The 15,519-nt window shown below is 43.7% G+C and overlaps 1 protein-coding gene across 1 annotated transcript in view; it reads left to right on the top strand.

The window, feature by feature from the left end:
• LOC139417919 (neurobeachin-like) overlaps window positions 1-15,519 on the top strand; it is a 278,963-nt gene that overhangs the window by 214,464 nt on the left and 48,980 nt on the right. Inside the window, exons 42-46 of the mRNA XM_071166910.1 lie at window positions 7,066-7,130; window positions 8,114-8,222; window positions 11,689-11,855; window positions 13,651-13,775; window positions 15,498-15,519. The exon at window positions 15,498-15,519 is cut by the window's right edge and continues 131 nt beyond it. Coding sequence (XP_071023011.1) covers window positions 7,066-7,130; window positions 8,114-8,222; window positions 11,689-11,855; window positions 13,651-13,775; window positions 15,498-15,519 — 488 coding nt within the window. The remainder of the gene's footprint in view (window positions 1-7,065; window positions 7,131-8,113; window positions 8,223-11,688; window positions 11,856-13,650; window positions 13,776-15,497) is intronic.

The following is a 15,519-nucleotide window of genomic DNA, read 5'->3' as shown; positions in this document are numbered from 1 at the left end:
ACTATATTATCCAACCATGTCCTCTCTACTGTCTTTTACTATATTATCCAACCATGTCCTCTCTCTCTCTACTGTCTTTTACTATATTATCCAACCATGTCCTCTCTCTCTACTGTCTTTTACTATATTATCCAACCATGTCCTCTCTCTCTACTGTCTTTTACTATATTATCCAGCCATGTCCTCTCTCTCTACTGTCTTTTACTATATTATCCAACCATGTCCTCTCTCTCTACTGTCTTTTACTATATTATCCAACCATGTCCTCTCTCTCTACTGTCTTTTACTATATTATCCAACCATGTCCTCTCTCTCTACTGTCTTTTACTATATTATCCAACCATGTCCTCTCTCTCTACTGTCTTTTACTATATTATCCAACCATGTCCTCTCTACTGTCTTTTACTATATTATCCAACCATGTCCTCTCTCTCTACTGTCTTTACTATATTATCCAACCATGTCCTCTCTCTCTACTGTATTTTACTATATCATCCAACCATGTCCTCTCTACTGTCTTTTACTATATTATCCAACCATGTCCTCTCTCTCTACTGTCTTTACTATATTATCCAACCATGTCCTCTCTCTCTACTGTCTTTTACTATATTATCCAACCATGTCCTCTCTCTCTACTGTCTTTACTATATTATCCAACCATGTCCTCTCTCTCTACTGTCTTTTACTATATTATCCAACCATGTCCTCTCTCTCTACTGTCTTTACTATATTATCCAACCATGTCCTCTCTCTCTACTGTCTTTTACTATATTATCCAACCATGTCCTCTCTCTACTGTCTTTTACTATATTATCCAACCATGTCCTCTCTCTACTGTCTTTTACTATATTATCCAACCATGTCCTCTCTCTCTACTGTCTTTTACTATATTATCCAACCATGTCCTCTCTACTGTCTTTAACTATATTATCCAACCATGTCCTCTCTCTCTCTACTGTCTTTTACTATATTATCAAACCATGTCCTCTCTCTCTCTACTGTCTTTTACTATATATTATCAAACCATGTCCTCTCTCTCTACTGACTTGGTCTTTGAGGACCAAGCGCCACTTTGGAAAACAACGATATCCCAAACAAGGTGTGGCAGGGCCCGTAGATAACATGCAGAAGTAGAAACATAATGATTCTCACCTCTGACTTTTGTTCTTCAGCTTTGTCCTCTGGGGGTATGAGTGGTTTTCCACTAGTTGTTCAAGATTACAGTTGAGATGTTCTTGTCCTTTTAGGGGTCCACTCCTCTCATCCTCCTCTCCTCTCTTCTCCAGTCCTCTCCTTTCCCAAACTCCTCTTCTCTCCTCTCTTCTCCTCTCCAGTCCTCTCCTTTCCAAACCTCCTCTTCCCTCTTCTCTTCTCCTCTCCAGTCCTATCCTTTCCAAACCCCCTCTTCCCTCTTCTCTTCTCCTCTCCAGTCCTTTCCTTTCCCAACCTCCTCTTCTCTTCTCCTCTGCAGTCCTCTTCTTTCTTCTTTCTATCCATTTCCTCCTGACTTTTCTGCTGTCCCATCCTCTTCTCCTCTTCTCCTTATGTTGTCTCCGTCCTGTCCACCTTTCTTCTCCTCACCTCTCTTCCTACGACATCCTCCTCTCTCTCTCATCGTCTCCTCTACACTTCTCACTTTCCTTTATCTCTCATCTCCTCCTCCCCTCTTCCCTCCTTTCCTCTCCTCTCCTCCCCCTCTCTGCCCTCTCATCTACTCCTCTCCTCCCCCTCTCCTGTCCTCTCCTCTACCTGTCAGTGTGTCTAGTATTACCCAGGGCTCCAGCCTTGTCTTCCATTAGGGGCCCATGGGACAGAACCCTAGCCCGGATATTGATCCCTGGGATGGGGAAGTGAACCTGAGACGCTCCCCTGAGTTCTCCAGACCCATCCCGGCCATGGAAATAATGTATCTCTCTCTCTCTCTCTCTCTCTCTCTCTCGCTCTCGCTCTCGCTCTCGCTCTCGCTCTCAATTCAATTCAATTTCAAATCAAGGGCTTTATTGGCATGGGAAACATGTGTTAACATTGCCAAAGCAAGTGAGGTAGATAATATATAAAGTAAATATATAAATATATAAAGTGAAATATCTCTCTCTCTCTCTCTCTCTCTCCCTCTCTCCCTCTCTCCCTCCCTCCCTCCCTCTATCATGGGTTTCAACTGGCTTCGATTAAGCTCTTAGTCAGTAGAGCTAATGATGCAGTCTGCATCCTGTATACTGTCTGGGAAAATGTGTCTGATGATCACTGGTCACATGATAGAGAGGGTTCGGTTGTGATATTGGGTATTTGAGTATTCAACTGAAACTAATCACAACTAGGGCTTTTGCGGTGATCATATTACCATCACAAAATTACCGTCACAAAATCCAGGCGAATAGGCTTCTCCTATTGGCTGATGGTCATTAGTCTACCAAATGCGTTAACTGCCTGGTACCCAGTACTCTATTGTCCATCTAATCACTCTGACATCAATAGAAATCTAATGGAAAATCTGATCAAGGACTTCATGAAATCTCATGTTGCGCAACATTTATATATACTATGCAATTGCTGAGAAAACAGTGTACAGATTACCTCAACTAGCCTGTACCCCCACACATTGACCCTGTACCGGTACCACCTGTATATAGCCTCCTCATTGACTCCATATTGACTCTTTACCATAATATCCTGTATATAGCCTCCACATTGACTCTGTACCGTAACACCCTGTATATAGCCTCCACATTGACTCTGTACCGGTACCCCCTGTATATAGCCTCCACATTGACTCTGTACCGGTACCCCCTGTATATAGCCTCCACATTGACTCTGTACCATAACACCCTGTATATAGCCTCCACATTGACTCTGTACCGTAACACCCTGTATATAGTCTCCACATTGACTCTGTACCGTAATACCCTGTATATAGTCTCCACATTGACTCTGTACCGTAATACCCTGTATATAGCCTCCACATTGACTCTTGTAAGAGAAGCATTTCACGGCAAAGTCTACACTTGTTGTATTCGGCGCATGTGACAAATCAAATTTGATTTGATTTGATGGCCTCTATTAAAAAGTGGAGGATCAGCTTTCTCTAGACTAGGCCTACTATATTTTTTTCTTAAATTTCCTAATATTAAGCACATTGCTTCTCTTTACAACAGGAGTATAGCCTACCTGGCTGGCATGAAAATAACCACGGGGAAAAGCGTCCTCCATGCCCTATTTAAGTGATCTTGTATTTTTCTCCTGTTTCGATACAGGAGCATGATAATGGTCCATTCTAAAACAAAACAAAACAAAACAAAGTTCACACACATATTTAGTACATTAAATCAAGATTAAATCAAGAATAGTCTGATGAGTGACAATATTTGTGAATAAAAAAAAGAGAGATTTTTGTAGTTCGTTCCAGTCATTGGCAGCAGAGAACTGGAAGGAGAGGCGGCCAAAGGAGGAATTGGCTTTGGGGGTGACCAGTGAAATACAGTGGGGCAAAAAAGTATTTAGTCAGCCACCCATTGTGCAAGTTCTCCCACTTAAAAAGATAATGAGAGACCTGTAATTTTCATCCTAGGTACACTTCAACTATGACAGACAAAATGAGGAGAAAATGAGGAGAAAAAATCCAGAAAATCACATTGTAGGATTTTTTATGAATTTATTGTGGTCTTGTGTGTCTTCCATTTCCTAATAATTGCTCCCACATCTTGTTGGCTGATGAAAAGTAAATGTGGTCCGTTTTTCCAATATCTTCAATATGCACCTCGGAATTGGATAAGGGACGCTCGCAGTTGCGTCCCCGAAGTGTCTGTCTTCACTTGTAGTGAGAAAGACCCGATCACATGATGGAGAGCCATGTGAGTGAGAGGTGCTTCGGAGCAGCACAGCACTCAGGAAGAAGGGCACAACGGCAAAAGACACGGAAGGTCCATTACGTTACACGAAGGGGATGCTGCCGGGATATCAAGTCAAAATTGTGAATGAGAGAATGATGAAGTGTGTACAAACAAAGCAGAGCTCATGCCTTTTTCAGGTGACTTTTTTAAAATCATCATTAGAGTCTCATCATGCAGCCGTACAATGTATTAAATCAAACGTATAACCCAACGTTTGTAGAACAACTAGTCACATTAATAATCTAAATGAAGCAGGTAGGAGGACCAGTTTCTTTGTTAACCCCCTCAACACAGAATAACCTCGTGCAACACTTCCTCAAATCGTTTGGGGGAAAATATCCTTTCTATTTTATTGAATATCTATTTTATCTGTGTTCAATTTCCTCAAAACGTTTTTTTATTCAGGTTTGTTCTATTGTTCTACTATAAAATAATGTTAATGATTAATAATGTTAATGATTAATAATGTTAATGATTAATAATGTTAATGATTAATAATGTTAATGAGTTCTAAGCCAATCTTGTCTGCTAAAATGAACTAGTGGAGCCCACAGCCGTATGATGTAGCCAGATCAGGACCTAACAGGAGGACAAGACCTAACATCAGGACAGGACCCTAACATAAGGACAGGACCCTAACATAAGGACAGGACCCTAACATAAGGACAGGACCCTAACATAAGGACAGGGCCCTAACATAAGGACAGGACCTAACATAAGGACAGGACCCTAACATAAGGACAGGACCCTAACATAAGGACAGGACCCTAACATAAGGACCTAACATGAGGACAGGACCTAGCATGAGGACAGGACCTAACATAAGGACAGGACCCTAACATAAGGACAGGACCTAACATGAGGACAGGACCTAACATAAGGACAGGACCTAACATGAGGACAGGATCTAACATAAGGACAGGACCTAACATGAGGACAGGACCTAACATAAGGACCTAACATGAGGACAGGACCTAACATAAGGACCTAGCATGAGGACAGGACCTAGCATGAGGACAGGACCTAACATAAGGACAGGACCCTAACATAAGGACAGGACCTAACATGAGGACAGGACCTAACATGAGGACAGGACCTAACATAAGGACCTAACATGAGGACAGGACCTAACATAAGGACCTAACATGAGGACAGGACCTAGCATGAGGACAGGACCTAACATAAGGACAGGACCCTAACATAAGGACAGGACCTAACATGAGGACAGGACCTAACATCAGGACAACTCAGAGTATGCTGTTCTGTTCTTCTGAAATAAGACTAAATTTTCTACATATCATGTTTTTTTAGACAGTCTAAAACAAATAATGGATTTATTGTGATGGTGTAGACTATATTACATGGATTTATTTTGATGGTGTAGGTAGACTACATAACATGGATTTATTGTGATGGTGTAGACTATATTACATGGATTTATTGTGAAGGTGTAGACTATATTACATGGATTTATTGTGATGGTGTAGGCTATATTACATGGATTTATTGTGATGGTGTAGACTATATTACATTGATTTACTGTGATGGTGTAGGTAGACTATATAACATGGATTTATTGTGATGGTGTAGACTATATTACATGGATTTATTGTGATGGTGTAGGTAGACTATATTACATGGATTTATTGTGATGGTGTAGCCTATATTACATGGAATTATTGTGATGGTGTAGACTATATTACATGGATTTATTGTGATGGTGTAGGTAGACTATATTACATGGATTTATTGTGATGGTGTAGACTATATTACATGGATTTATTGTGATGGTGTAGACTATATTACATGGATTTATTGTGATGGTGTAGGTAGACTATATTACATGGATTTATTGTGATGGTGTAGACTATATTACATGGATTTATTGTGAAGGTGTAGAATATATTACATGGATTTATTGTGATGGTGTAGGTAGCCTATATTACATGGATTTACTGTGAAGGTGTAGACTATATTACATGGATTTATTGTGATGGTGTAGGTAGACTATATTACATGGATTTATTGTGATGGTGTAGACTATATTACATGGATTTATTGTGATGGTGTAGACTATATTACATGGATTTATTGTGATGGTGTAGGTAGACTATATTACATGGATTTATTGTGATGGTGTAGAATATATTACATGGATTTATTGTGAAGGTGTAGACTATATTACATGGATTTATTGTGATGGTGTAGGTAGACTATATTACATGGATTTATTGTGAAGGTGTAGACTATATTACATGGATTTATTGTGAAGGTGTAGACTATATTACATGGATTTATTGTGATGGTGTAGACTATATTACATGGATTTATTGTGAAGGTGTAGACTATATTACATGGATTTATTGTGATGGTGTAGACTATATTACATGGATTTATTGTGAAGGTGTAGACTATATTACATGGATTTATTGTGATGGTGTAGACTATATTACATGGATTTATTGTGATGGTGTAGGTAGACTATAGTACATGGATTTATTGTGATGGTGTAGACTATATTACATGGATTTATTGTGATGGTGTAGCCTATATTACATGGATTTATTATGAAGGTGTAGGTAGACTATATTACATGGATTTATTGTGATAGTGGTCCGTAGTGGTCCGTAGTGGTCAGTGGTGGTCCATAGTGACTGTAGTGTCCATGGTGGTCCGTAGTGGCCCGTGCTGGTCCATAGTGGTGTGTGGTGGTCCGTGGTAGTCCGTGGGGGTTAGTAGTGGTCCGTGGTGGTCCGTAGTGGTCTGTAGTGGTCCGTGGTGGTCCGAGGGGGTTAGTAGTGGTCTGTGGGGGTTAGTGGTGCTCTGTGGGGGTTAGTAGTGGTCCGTGGTGGTCCGTGGGGGTTAGTGGTGCTCCGTGGGGGTTAGTAGTGGTCCGTGGTGGTCCGTGGGGGTTAGTCGTGCTCCGTGGGGGTTAGTAGTGGTCTGTGGTGGTCCATAGTGGTCCGTGGTGGTCCGTGGTGGTCCGAGGGGGTTAGTAGTTGTCCATGGTGGTCCATAGTGGTCCGTGGGGGTTAGTAGTGGTCCATAGGGGTCTGTGGTGGTCCATAGTGGTCCGTGGGGGTTAGTAGTGGTCCGTGGTGGTCCATAGTGGTCCTTGGGGGTTAGTAGTGGTCTGTAGTTGTCCGTGTGTGACCTTGTGTCTGTGTTGTGTTTCCAGGAGTGGCAGAACTCAATCCAGAAGAACGCCGGTCTGGCCTTCATCGAGCTCATTAACGAGGGAAGGTAATCAATCACCTATCACATTGATCTATCTATATTATACTGCTTAATCTCTTATCACCATCAGGAATTGTATGCTCATGTCCGTGTTGCAGATATCACATTACTTATTGCACAGCTATAAGGAGTTTCTCTCTCCCTCACCCCACCACTATCCCTCTCTCCCCCACACCCCACTCTGTCTCTCTCTCTCACCCCCCCCCCCCCCCCCCCACTCTGTCTCTCTCTCGCCCTCCCTCTCTGTCTCCCTCCCTCACCCCCCCACTCTGTCCCACCCTCACCCTTTTACTCTGGCTCTCTCTCTCCCTCACCCCTCCCACTCTCTCTCTCCTCACCCTTTCACTCTTCTCTCTCCCTCCCTCACCCCTCCCACTCTGTCTCTTCTCTCTCCCTCCCTCACCCCTCCCACTCTCTCTTCTCTCTCCCTCCCTCACCCCTCCCAATCTGTCTCTTCTCTCTCCCTCCCTCACCCCTCCCACTCTCTCTTCTCTCTCCCTCCCTCACCCCTCCCAATCTGTCTCTTCTCTCTCCCTCCCTCACCCCTCCCACTCTATCTCTTCTCTCTCTCCCTCACCCCTCCCACTCTCTCTTCTCTCTCCCTCCTTACCCCTCCCACTCTGTCTCTTCTCTCTCTCTCCCTCCCTCACCCCTCCCACTCTGTCTCTTCTCTCTCTCTCCCTCCCTCACCCCTCCCACTCTGTCTCTTCTCTCTCCCTCCCTCACCCATCCCAATCTGTCTCTTCTCTCTCCCTCCCTCCCTCACCCATCCCAATCTGTCTCTTCTCTCTCTCTCCCTCCCTCACCCCTCCCACTCTGTCTCTTCTCTCTCCCTCCCTCACCCCTCCCACTCTGTTGCTCTCTTTCACCCACCCCTCCCACTCTCTTTCTCCTCACCCTCTCACTCTTCTCTCTCCCTCCCTCACCCATCCCACTCTGTCTCTTCTCTCTCCCCTTCTGTTCCACCTCTCTTCCCTCTCTCACCTCAGACTGCTGTGCCATGCTATGAAGGACCACATTGTGCGTGTGGCCAACGAGGCAGAGTTTATCCTGAACAGACAGAGAGCTGAAGACGTACACAAACACGCTGAGTTTGAGGTGAACACAGAGACATTGTCTGACTGTCTGTCTCTGACTGTATGTCTATATGTATCTGTCTCTCTTTGTCTGTCTGTATGTCTCTGTCTGTCTGTCTGTATGTCTCTGACTGTATGTCTCTGACTGTATGTCTCTGTCTGTATGTCTCTGTCTGTCTGTCTGTATGTCTCTGACTGTATGTCTCTGTCTGTATGTCTCTGTCTGTATGTCTCTGTCTGTCTGTCTGTCTGTCTGTCTGTATGTCTCTGTCTGTATGTCTCTGTCTGTATGTCTCTGTCTGTATGTCTGTCTGTCTGTATGTCTCTGTCTGTCTGTATGTCTCTGACTGTATGTCTCTGTCTGTATGTCTCTGTCTGTATGTCTCTGTCTATATGTCTGTCTGTCTGTCTGTATGTCTCTGTCTGTATGTCTGTCTGTCTCTGTCTGTATGTCTGTCTGTCTGACTGTATGTCTCTGTCTGACTGTATGTCTCTGTCTGTATGTCTCTGTCCGTATGTCTGTATGTCTCTGACTGTATGTCTGTATGTCTCTGTCTGTCTGTATGTCTCTGACTGTATGTCTCTGACTGTATGTCTGTATGTCTCTGACTGTATGTCTCTGTCTGTATGTCTCTGTCTGTCTGTCTGTCTGTCTGTCTGTCTGTCTGTCTGTCTGTATGTCTCTGTCTGTATGTCTCTGTCTGTATGTCTGTCTGTCTCTATGTCTCTGTCTGTCTGTATGTCTCTGACTGTATGTCTCTGTCTGTATGTCTCTGTCTGTATGTCTCTGTCTATATGTCTGTCTGTCTGTATGTCTCTGTCTGTATGTCTGTCTGTCTCTGTCTGTATGTCTGTCTGTCTGACTGTATGTCTCTGTCTGACTGTATGTCTCTGTCTGTATGTCTCTGTCCGTATGTCTGTATGTCTCTGACTGTATGTCTGTATGTCTCTGTCTGCCTGTATGTCTCTGACTGTATGTCTCTGACTGTATGTCTGTGTGTCTCTGACTGTATGTCTCTGTCTGTATGTCTCTGTCTGTATGTCTCTGTCTGTATGTCTGTCTGTCTGTCTGTATGTCTCTGTCTGTCTGTATGTCTCTGACTGTATTTCTCTGTCTGTATGTCTCTGACTGTATGTCTCTGTCTGTATGTCTCTGTCTATATGTCTGTCTGTCTGTCTGTATGTCTCTGTCTGTATGTCTGTCTGTATGTCTCTGTCTGTATGTCTGTCTGTCTGTCTGTATGTCTCTGTCTGTCTGTCTGTCTGTCTGTCTGTCTGTCTGTCTCTGTCTGTATGTCTGTCTGTCTGACTATATGTCTCTGTCTGACTGTATGTCTCTGTCTGTATGTCTCTGTCCGTATGTCTGTATGTCTCTGACTGTATGTCTCTGTCTGTCTGTATGTCTCCGACTGTATGTCTCTGACTGTATGTCTCTATCTGTATGTCTCTGTCTGTATGTATGTATGTCTGTATGTCTATGTCTGTCTGTCTGTATGTCTCTGACTGTATGTCTCTGTCTGTATGTCTCTGTCTGTATGTCTGTCTGTCTATGTCTCTGTCTGTCTGTCTGTATGTCTCTGTCTGTATGTCTCTGTCTGTATGTCTGTCTGTATGTCTCTGTCTGTCTGTATGTCTCTGACTGTATGTCTGTCTATATGTCTCTGACTCTATGTCTCTGTCTGTATGTCTCTGTCTATATGTCTGTCTGTCTGACTGTATGTCTCTGTCTGTATGTCTCTGTCTGTATGTCTGTCTGTCTGTCTGTCTGTATGTCTGTCTGTCTGTCTGTCTGTCTGTCTGTCTGTCTCTGTCTGTATGTCTGTCTGTCTGACTGTATGTCTCTGTCTGACTGTATGTCTCTGTCTGTATGTCTCTGTCCGTATATCTGTATGTCTCTGACTGTATGTCTGTATGTCTCTGTCTGTCTGTATGTCTCTGACTGTATGTCTCTGACTGTATGTCTGTATGTATCTGTCTCTCTCTGTCAGTCTGTATGTCTCTGTCTGTCTGTCTGTATGTCTCCGACTGTATGTCTCTGACTGTATGTCTCTATCTGTATGTCTCTGTCTGTATGTCTGTATGTCTGTATGTCTATGTCTGTCTGTCTGTATGTCTCTGACTGTATGTCTCTGTCTGTATGTCTCTGTCTGTATGTCTGTCTGTCTGTCTGTATGTCTCTGTATGTCTCTGACTGTATGTCTCTGTCTGTATGTCTCTGACTCTATGTCTCTGTCTATATGTCTGTCTGTCTGACTGTATGTCTCTGTCTGTCTGTCTCTGTCTGTATGTCTGTCTGTCTGACTGTATGTCTCTGTCTGACTGTATGTCTCTGTCTGTATGTCTCTGTCCGTATATCTGTATGTCTCTGACTGTATGTCTGTCTCTCTCTGTCTGTCTGTCTGTCTGTCTGTCTGTATGTCTCCGACTGTATGTCTCTGACTGTATGTCTCTATCTGTATGTCTCTGTCTGTATGTCTGTATGTCTGTATGTCTGTCTGTCTGTATGTCTCTGACTGTATGTCTCTGTCTGTATGTCTCTGTCTGTATGTCTGTCTGTCTGTCTGTATGTCTCTGTATGTCTCTGTCTGTATGTCTCTGTCTGTATGTCTGTCTGTCTGTATGTCTCTGTCTGTCTGTATGTCTCTGACTGTATGTATCTGTCTGTATGTCTCTGACTGTATGTCTCTGACTGTATGTCTCTGTCTGTATGTCTCTGTCTATATGTCTGTCTGACTGTATGTCTCTGTCTGTATGTCTCTGTCTGTATGTCTGTCTGTCTCTGTCTGTATGTCTGTCTGTCTGACTGTATGTCTCTGTCTGACTGTATTTCTCTGTCTGTATGTCTCTGTCCGTATGTCTGTATGTCTCTGACTGTATGTCTGTATGTCTCTGTCTGTCTGTATGTCTCTGACTGTATGTCTCTGACTGTATGTCTGTATGTCTCTGACTGTATGTCTCTGTCTGTATGTCTCTGTCTGTATGTCTCTGACTGTATGTCTCTGACTGTATGTCTCTGTCTGTATGTCTCTTGTCTGTATGTCTCTGACTGTATGTCTCTGACTGTATGTCTGTATGTCTCTGACTGTATGTCTCTGTCTGTATGTGTCTGTCTGTATGTCTCTGTCTGTATGTCTCTGACTGTATGTCTCTGTCTGTATGTCTCTGACTGTATGTCTCTGTCTGTATGTCTCTGTCTGTATGTCTCTGTCTGTATGTCTCTGTCTGTATGTCTCTGACTGTATGTCTCTGACTGTATGTCTCTGTCTGTCTGTCTGTCTGTCTGTCTGTCTGTCTGTCTGTCTGTCTGTCTGTCTGTCTGTCTGTCTGTCTGTCTGTCTGTCTGTCTGTCTCTCTCTGTCTGTCTGTCTGTCTCAGTAAATCTCCAGTCCACTGAAACATGATATCTATATATCTGCACATCTCAACTTCTCTCTCTTTCCCCCCCCCCCCTCTCTTTCTATCTCCTTCTCCCCCCCCCCCCCCCCCAGTCTAACTGTGCCCAGTACGCTGCTGACAGGAGGGAGGAGGAGAAGATGTGTGATCACCTGATCAGCGCTGCCAAGCACAGGGACCATGTGACCGCCAACCAATTGAAACAGAAGATACTCAACATCCTGACCAATAAGCACGGGGCATGGGGCACGATGTCACAGAGGTGAGAGGTAGTGGGAAGGTCAGAGATGAAACACACACAGGGATAGGTTGGAAGGATGTCACTGTGATGTCGAGGGTCAAGTTAGGTTCGCTTTGAGACAGGAAGACTGGAAAACAGGAAGTATCTGTCTTCTTGCTCAGACACACATGTTTTGATTGATAACATAGCATGAAGACTAGGAGGAGGAGCTAACGGTCTCACTAAATCACAGCACACGGCCATAGCATGAAGACTAGGAGGAGGAGCTAACGGTCTCACTAAATCACAGCACACAGCCATAGCATGAAGACTAGGAGGAGGAGCTAACGGTCTCACTAAATCACAGTACACAGCCATAGCATGAAGACTATTAGGAGGAGCTAACGGTCTCACTAAATCACAGCACACAGCCATAGCATGAAGACTAGGAGGAGGAGCTAACGGTCTCACTAAATCACAGCACACGGCCATAGCATGAAGACTAGGAGGAGGAGCTAACGGTCTCACTAAATCACAGCACACAGCCATAGCATGAAGACTAGGAGGAGGAGCTAACGGTCTCACTAAATCACAGCACACAGCCATAGCATGAAGACTAGGAGGAGGAGCTAACGGTCTCACTAAATCACAGCACACAGCCATAGCATGAAGACTAGGAGGAGGAGCTAACGGTCTCACTAAATCACAGCACACAGCCATAGCATGAATACTAGGAGGAGGAGCTAACGGTCTCTCTAAATCACAGCACACAGCCATAACATGAAGACTAGGAGGAGGAGCTAACGGTCTCACTAAATCACAGCACACGGCCATAGCATGAAGACTAGGAGGAGGAGCTAACGGTCTCACTAAATCACAGCACACAGCCATAACATGAAGACTAGGAGGAGGAGCTAACGGTCTCACTAAATCACAGTACACAGCCATAGCATGAAGACTAGGAGGAGGAGCTAACGGTCTCACTAAATCACAGCACACGGCCATAACATGAAGACTAGGAGGAGGAGCTAACGGTCTCACTAAATCACAGCACACGGCCATAACATGAAGACTAGGAGGAGGAGCTAACGGTCTCACTAAATAACAGCACACAGCCATAGCATGAAGACTAGGAGGAGGAGCTAAAGGTTTCACTAAATCACAGTACACAGCCATAGCATGAAGACTAGGAGGAGGAGCTAACGGTCTCACTAAATCACAGCACACGGCCATAACATGAAGACTAGGAGGAGGAGCTAACGGTCTCACTAAATCACAGCACACGGCCATAACATGAAGACTAGGAGGAGGAGCTAATGGTCTCACTAAATCACAGCACACAGCCATAGCATGAAGACTAGGAGGAGGAGCTAACAGTCTCACTAAATCACAGTACACAGCCATAGCATGAAGACTAGGAGGAGGAGCTAAGGGTCTAACTAAATCACAGCACACAGCCATAGCATGAAGACTAGGAGGAGGAGCTAACGGTCTCACTAAATCACAGCACACAGCAATAGCATGAAGACTAGGAGGAGCTAACGGTCTCACTAAATCACAGCACACAGCCATAGCATGAAGACTAGGAGGAGCTAACGGTCTCACTAAATCACAGCACACAGCCATAACATGAAGACTAGGAGGAGGAGCTAACGGTCTCACTAAATCACAGCACACAGCCATAGCATGAATACTAGGAGGAGGAGCTAACGTGACCTTTTATGTCTATTCATCTGAACATGTCTTTATTGAGCCTTGTGTTCCGCCCCCCTTTCTCTCTCTCAACCAATTACATGAGCTGCTTTAACTTATTTACTAACCTCTTTTATTACCTTAGCCAATTACACGACTTCTGGCGTCTGGACTACTGGGAGGACGACCTGAGGAGGAGGCGGAGATTCGTACGAAACCCCTTTGGCTCCACCCACCTTGATGTGTCACTTAAAGCCCTGGAGGACTATGGTCAGTCACCTATCCCAGAATACACTGCAAGTTAGTTAGTTACTTGACCATTTTTAAACAGTAGCATCGTGTGCCATTTGGTATCAGCTACAGTTGAAGTCAGAAGTTTACATACACTCAGGTTGGAGTCATTAAAACTATTTTTTTCAACCACTCCACAAAGTTCTTGTTAATTAACAAATTATGGTTTTGGCAAGTCGGTTAGAACATCTACTTTGTGCATGACACAAGTAATTTTTCCAACAATTGTTTACAGACAGATTCTTTCACTTATAATTCACTGCATCACAATTCCAGTGGGTCAGAAGTTTACATACACTAATTTGACTGTGCCTGGAAAATTCCAGAAAACGATGTCATGGCTTTAGAAGTTTCTGATAGGCTAATTGACATCATTTGAGTCAATTGGAGGTGTACCTGTGGATGTATTTCAAGGCCCACCTTCAAACTCAGTGCCTCTTTGCTTGACATCATGGGAAAATCTAAATAAATCAGCCAAGACCTCAGAATAAACATTGCAGACCTCCACAAATGTGGTTCATCCTTGGGAGCAATTTCCAAACGCCTGAAGGTACCACGTTCATCTGTACAAACAATAGTATGCAAGTATAAACACCATGGGACCACGGAGCCGTCATACCACTCAGGGAGGAGACACGTTCTGTCTCCTAGAGATGAATGTACTTTGGTGCGAAAAGTGCAAATCAATCCCAGAACAACAGCAAAGGACCTTGTGAAGATTCTGGAGGAAACAGGTACAACCGTATCTATATCCACAGTAAAAATGAGTTCTATATCGACATAACCTGAAAAGACGCTCAGCAAGGAAGAAGCCACTGCTCCAAAACCGCCATAAAAAAGCCAGACTACGGTTTGCAACTGCACATGGGGACAAAGATCGTACTTTTTGGAGAAATGTCCTCTGGTCTAATGAAACAAAAATAGAACTGTTTGTCCATAATGACCATCGTTATGTTTGGTGGAAAAAGGGGGAGGCTTGAAAGCCAAAGAACACCATCCCAACAGTGAAGCATGGGGGTGGCAGCATCATGTTGTGGGGATGCTTTGCTGCAGGAGGGACTGGTGCACTTCACAAAACAGATGGCATCATGAGGATGGAAAATTATGTGGATATATTGAAGCAACATCTCAGGACATCAGTCAGGAAGTTAAAGCTTGGTCTCAAATTGGGCCTTCCAAATGGACAATGACTCCAAGCATACTTCCAAATTTGTGGCAAAATGGCTTAAGGACAACAAAGTCAAGGTATTGGAGTGTCCTTCACAAAGTCCTGACCTCAATCCTATAGTTAATTTGTGGGCAGAACTGAAAAGGTGTGTACGAGCAAGGAGGCCTACAAACCTGACTCAGTTACACCAGCTCTGTCAGGAGGAATGGGCCAAAATTCACCCAACATACTGTGGGAAGCTTGTGGAAGGCTACCAGAAACATTTGACCCAAGTTAAACAATATAAAGGCAATGCTACCAAATACTAATTGAGTGTATGTAAACTTCTGACCCACTGGGAATGTGATGAAAGAAATAAAAGCTGAAATAAATAATTCTCTCTACTATTATTCTGAAAATAAAGTGGTGATCCTAACTGACCTAAGACAATTAATTAAATGTCAAGGAATTGTGAAAAACTGTGTTTAAATGTGTTTGGCTAAGGTGTATGTAAACTTCCTACTTCAACTGTATACATTAATTGTGTTGTGTAGGTACGGAAGAGGAGGAAGAGGA

The sequence above is a fragment of the Oncorhynchus clarkii genome, chromosome 10 (assembly GCF_045791955.1).
Source record: "Oncorhynchus clarkii lewisi isolate Uvic-CL-2024 chromosome 10, UVic_Ocla_1.0, whole genome shotgun sequence".
Taxonomy (NCBI): domain Eukaryota; kingdom Metazoa; phylum Chordata; class Actinopteri; order Salmoniformes; family Salmonidae; genus Oncorhynchus; species Oncorhynchus clarkii.
Note: the sequence above shows the minus strand (reverse complement) of the source record. Positions and strands in the feature narration are given on the sequence as shown.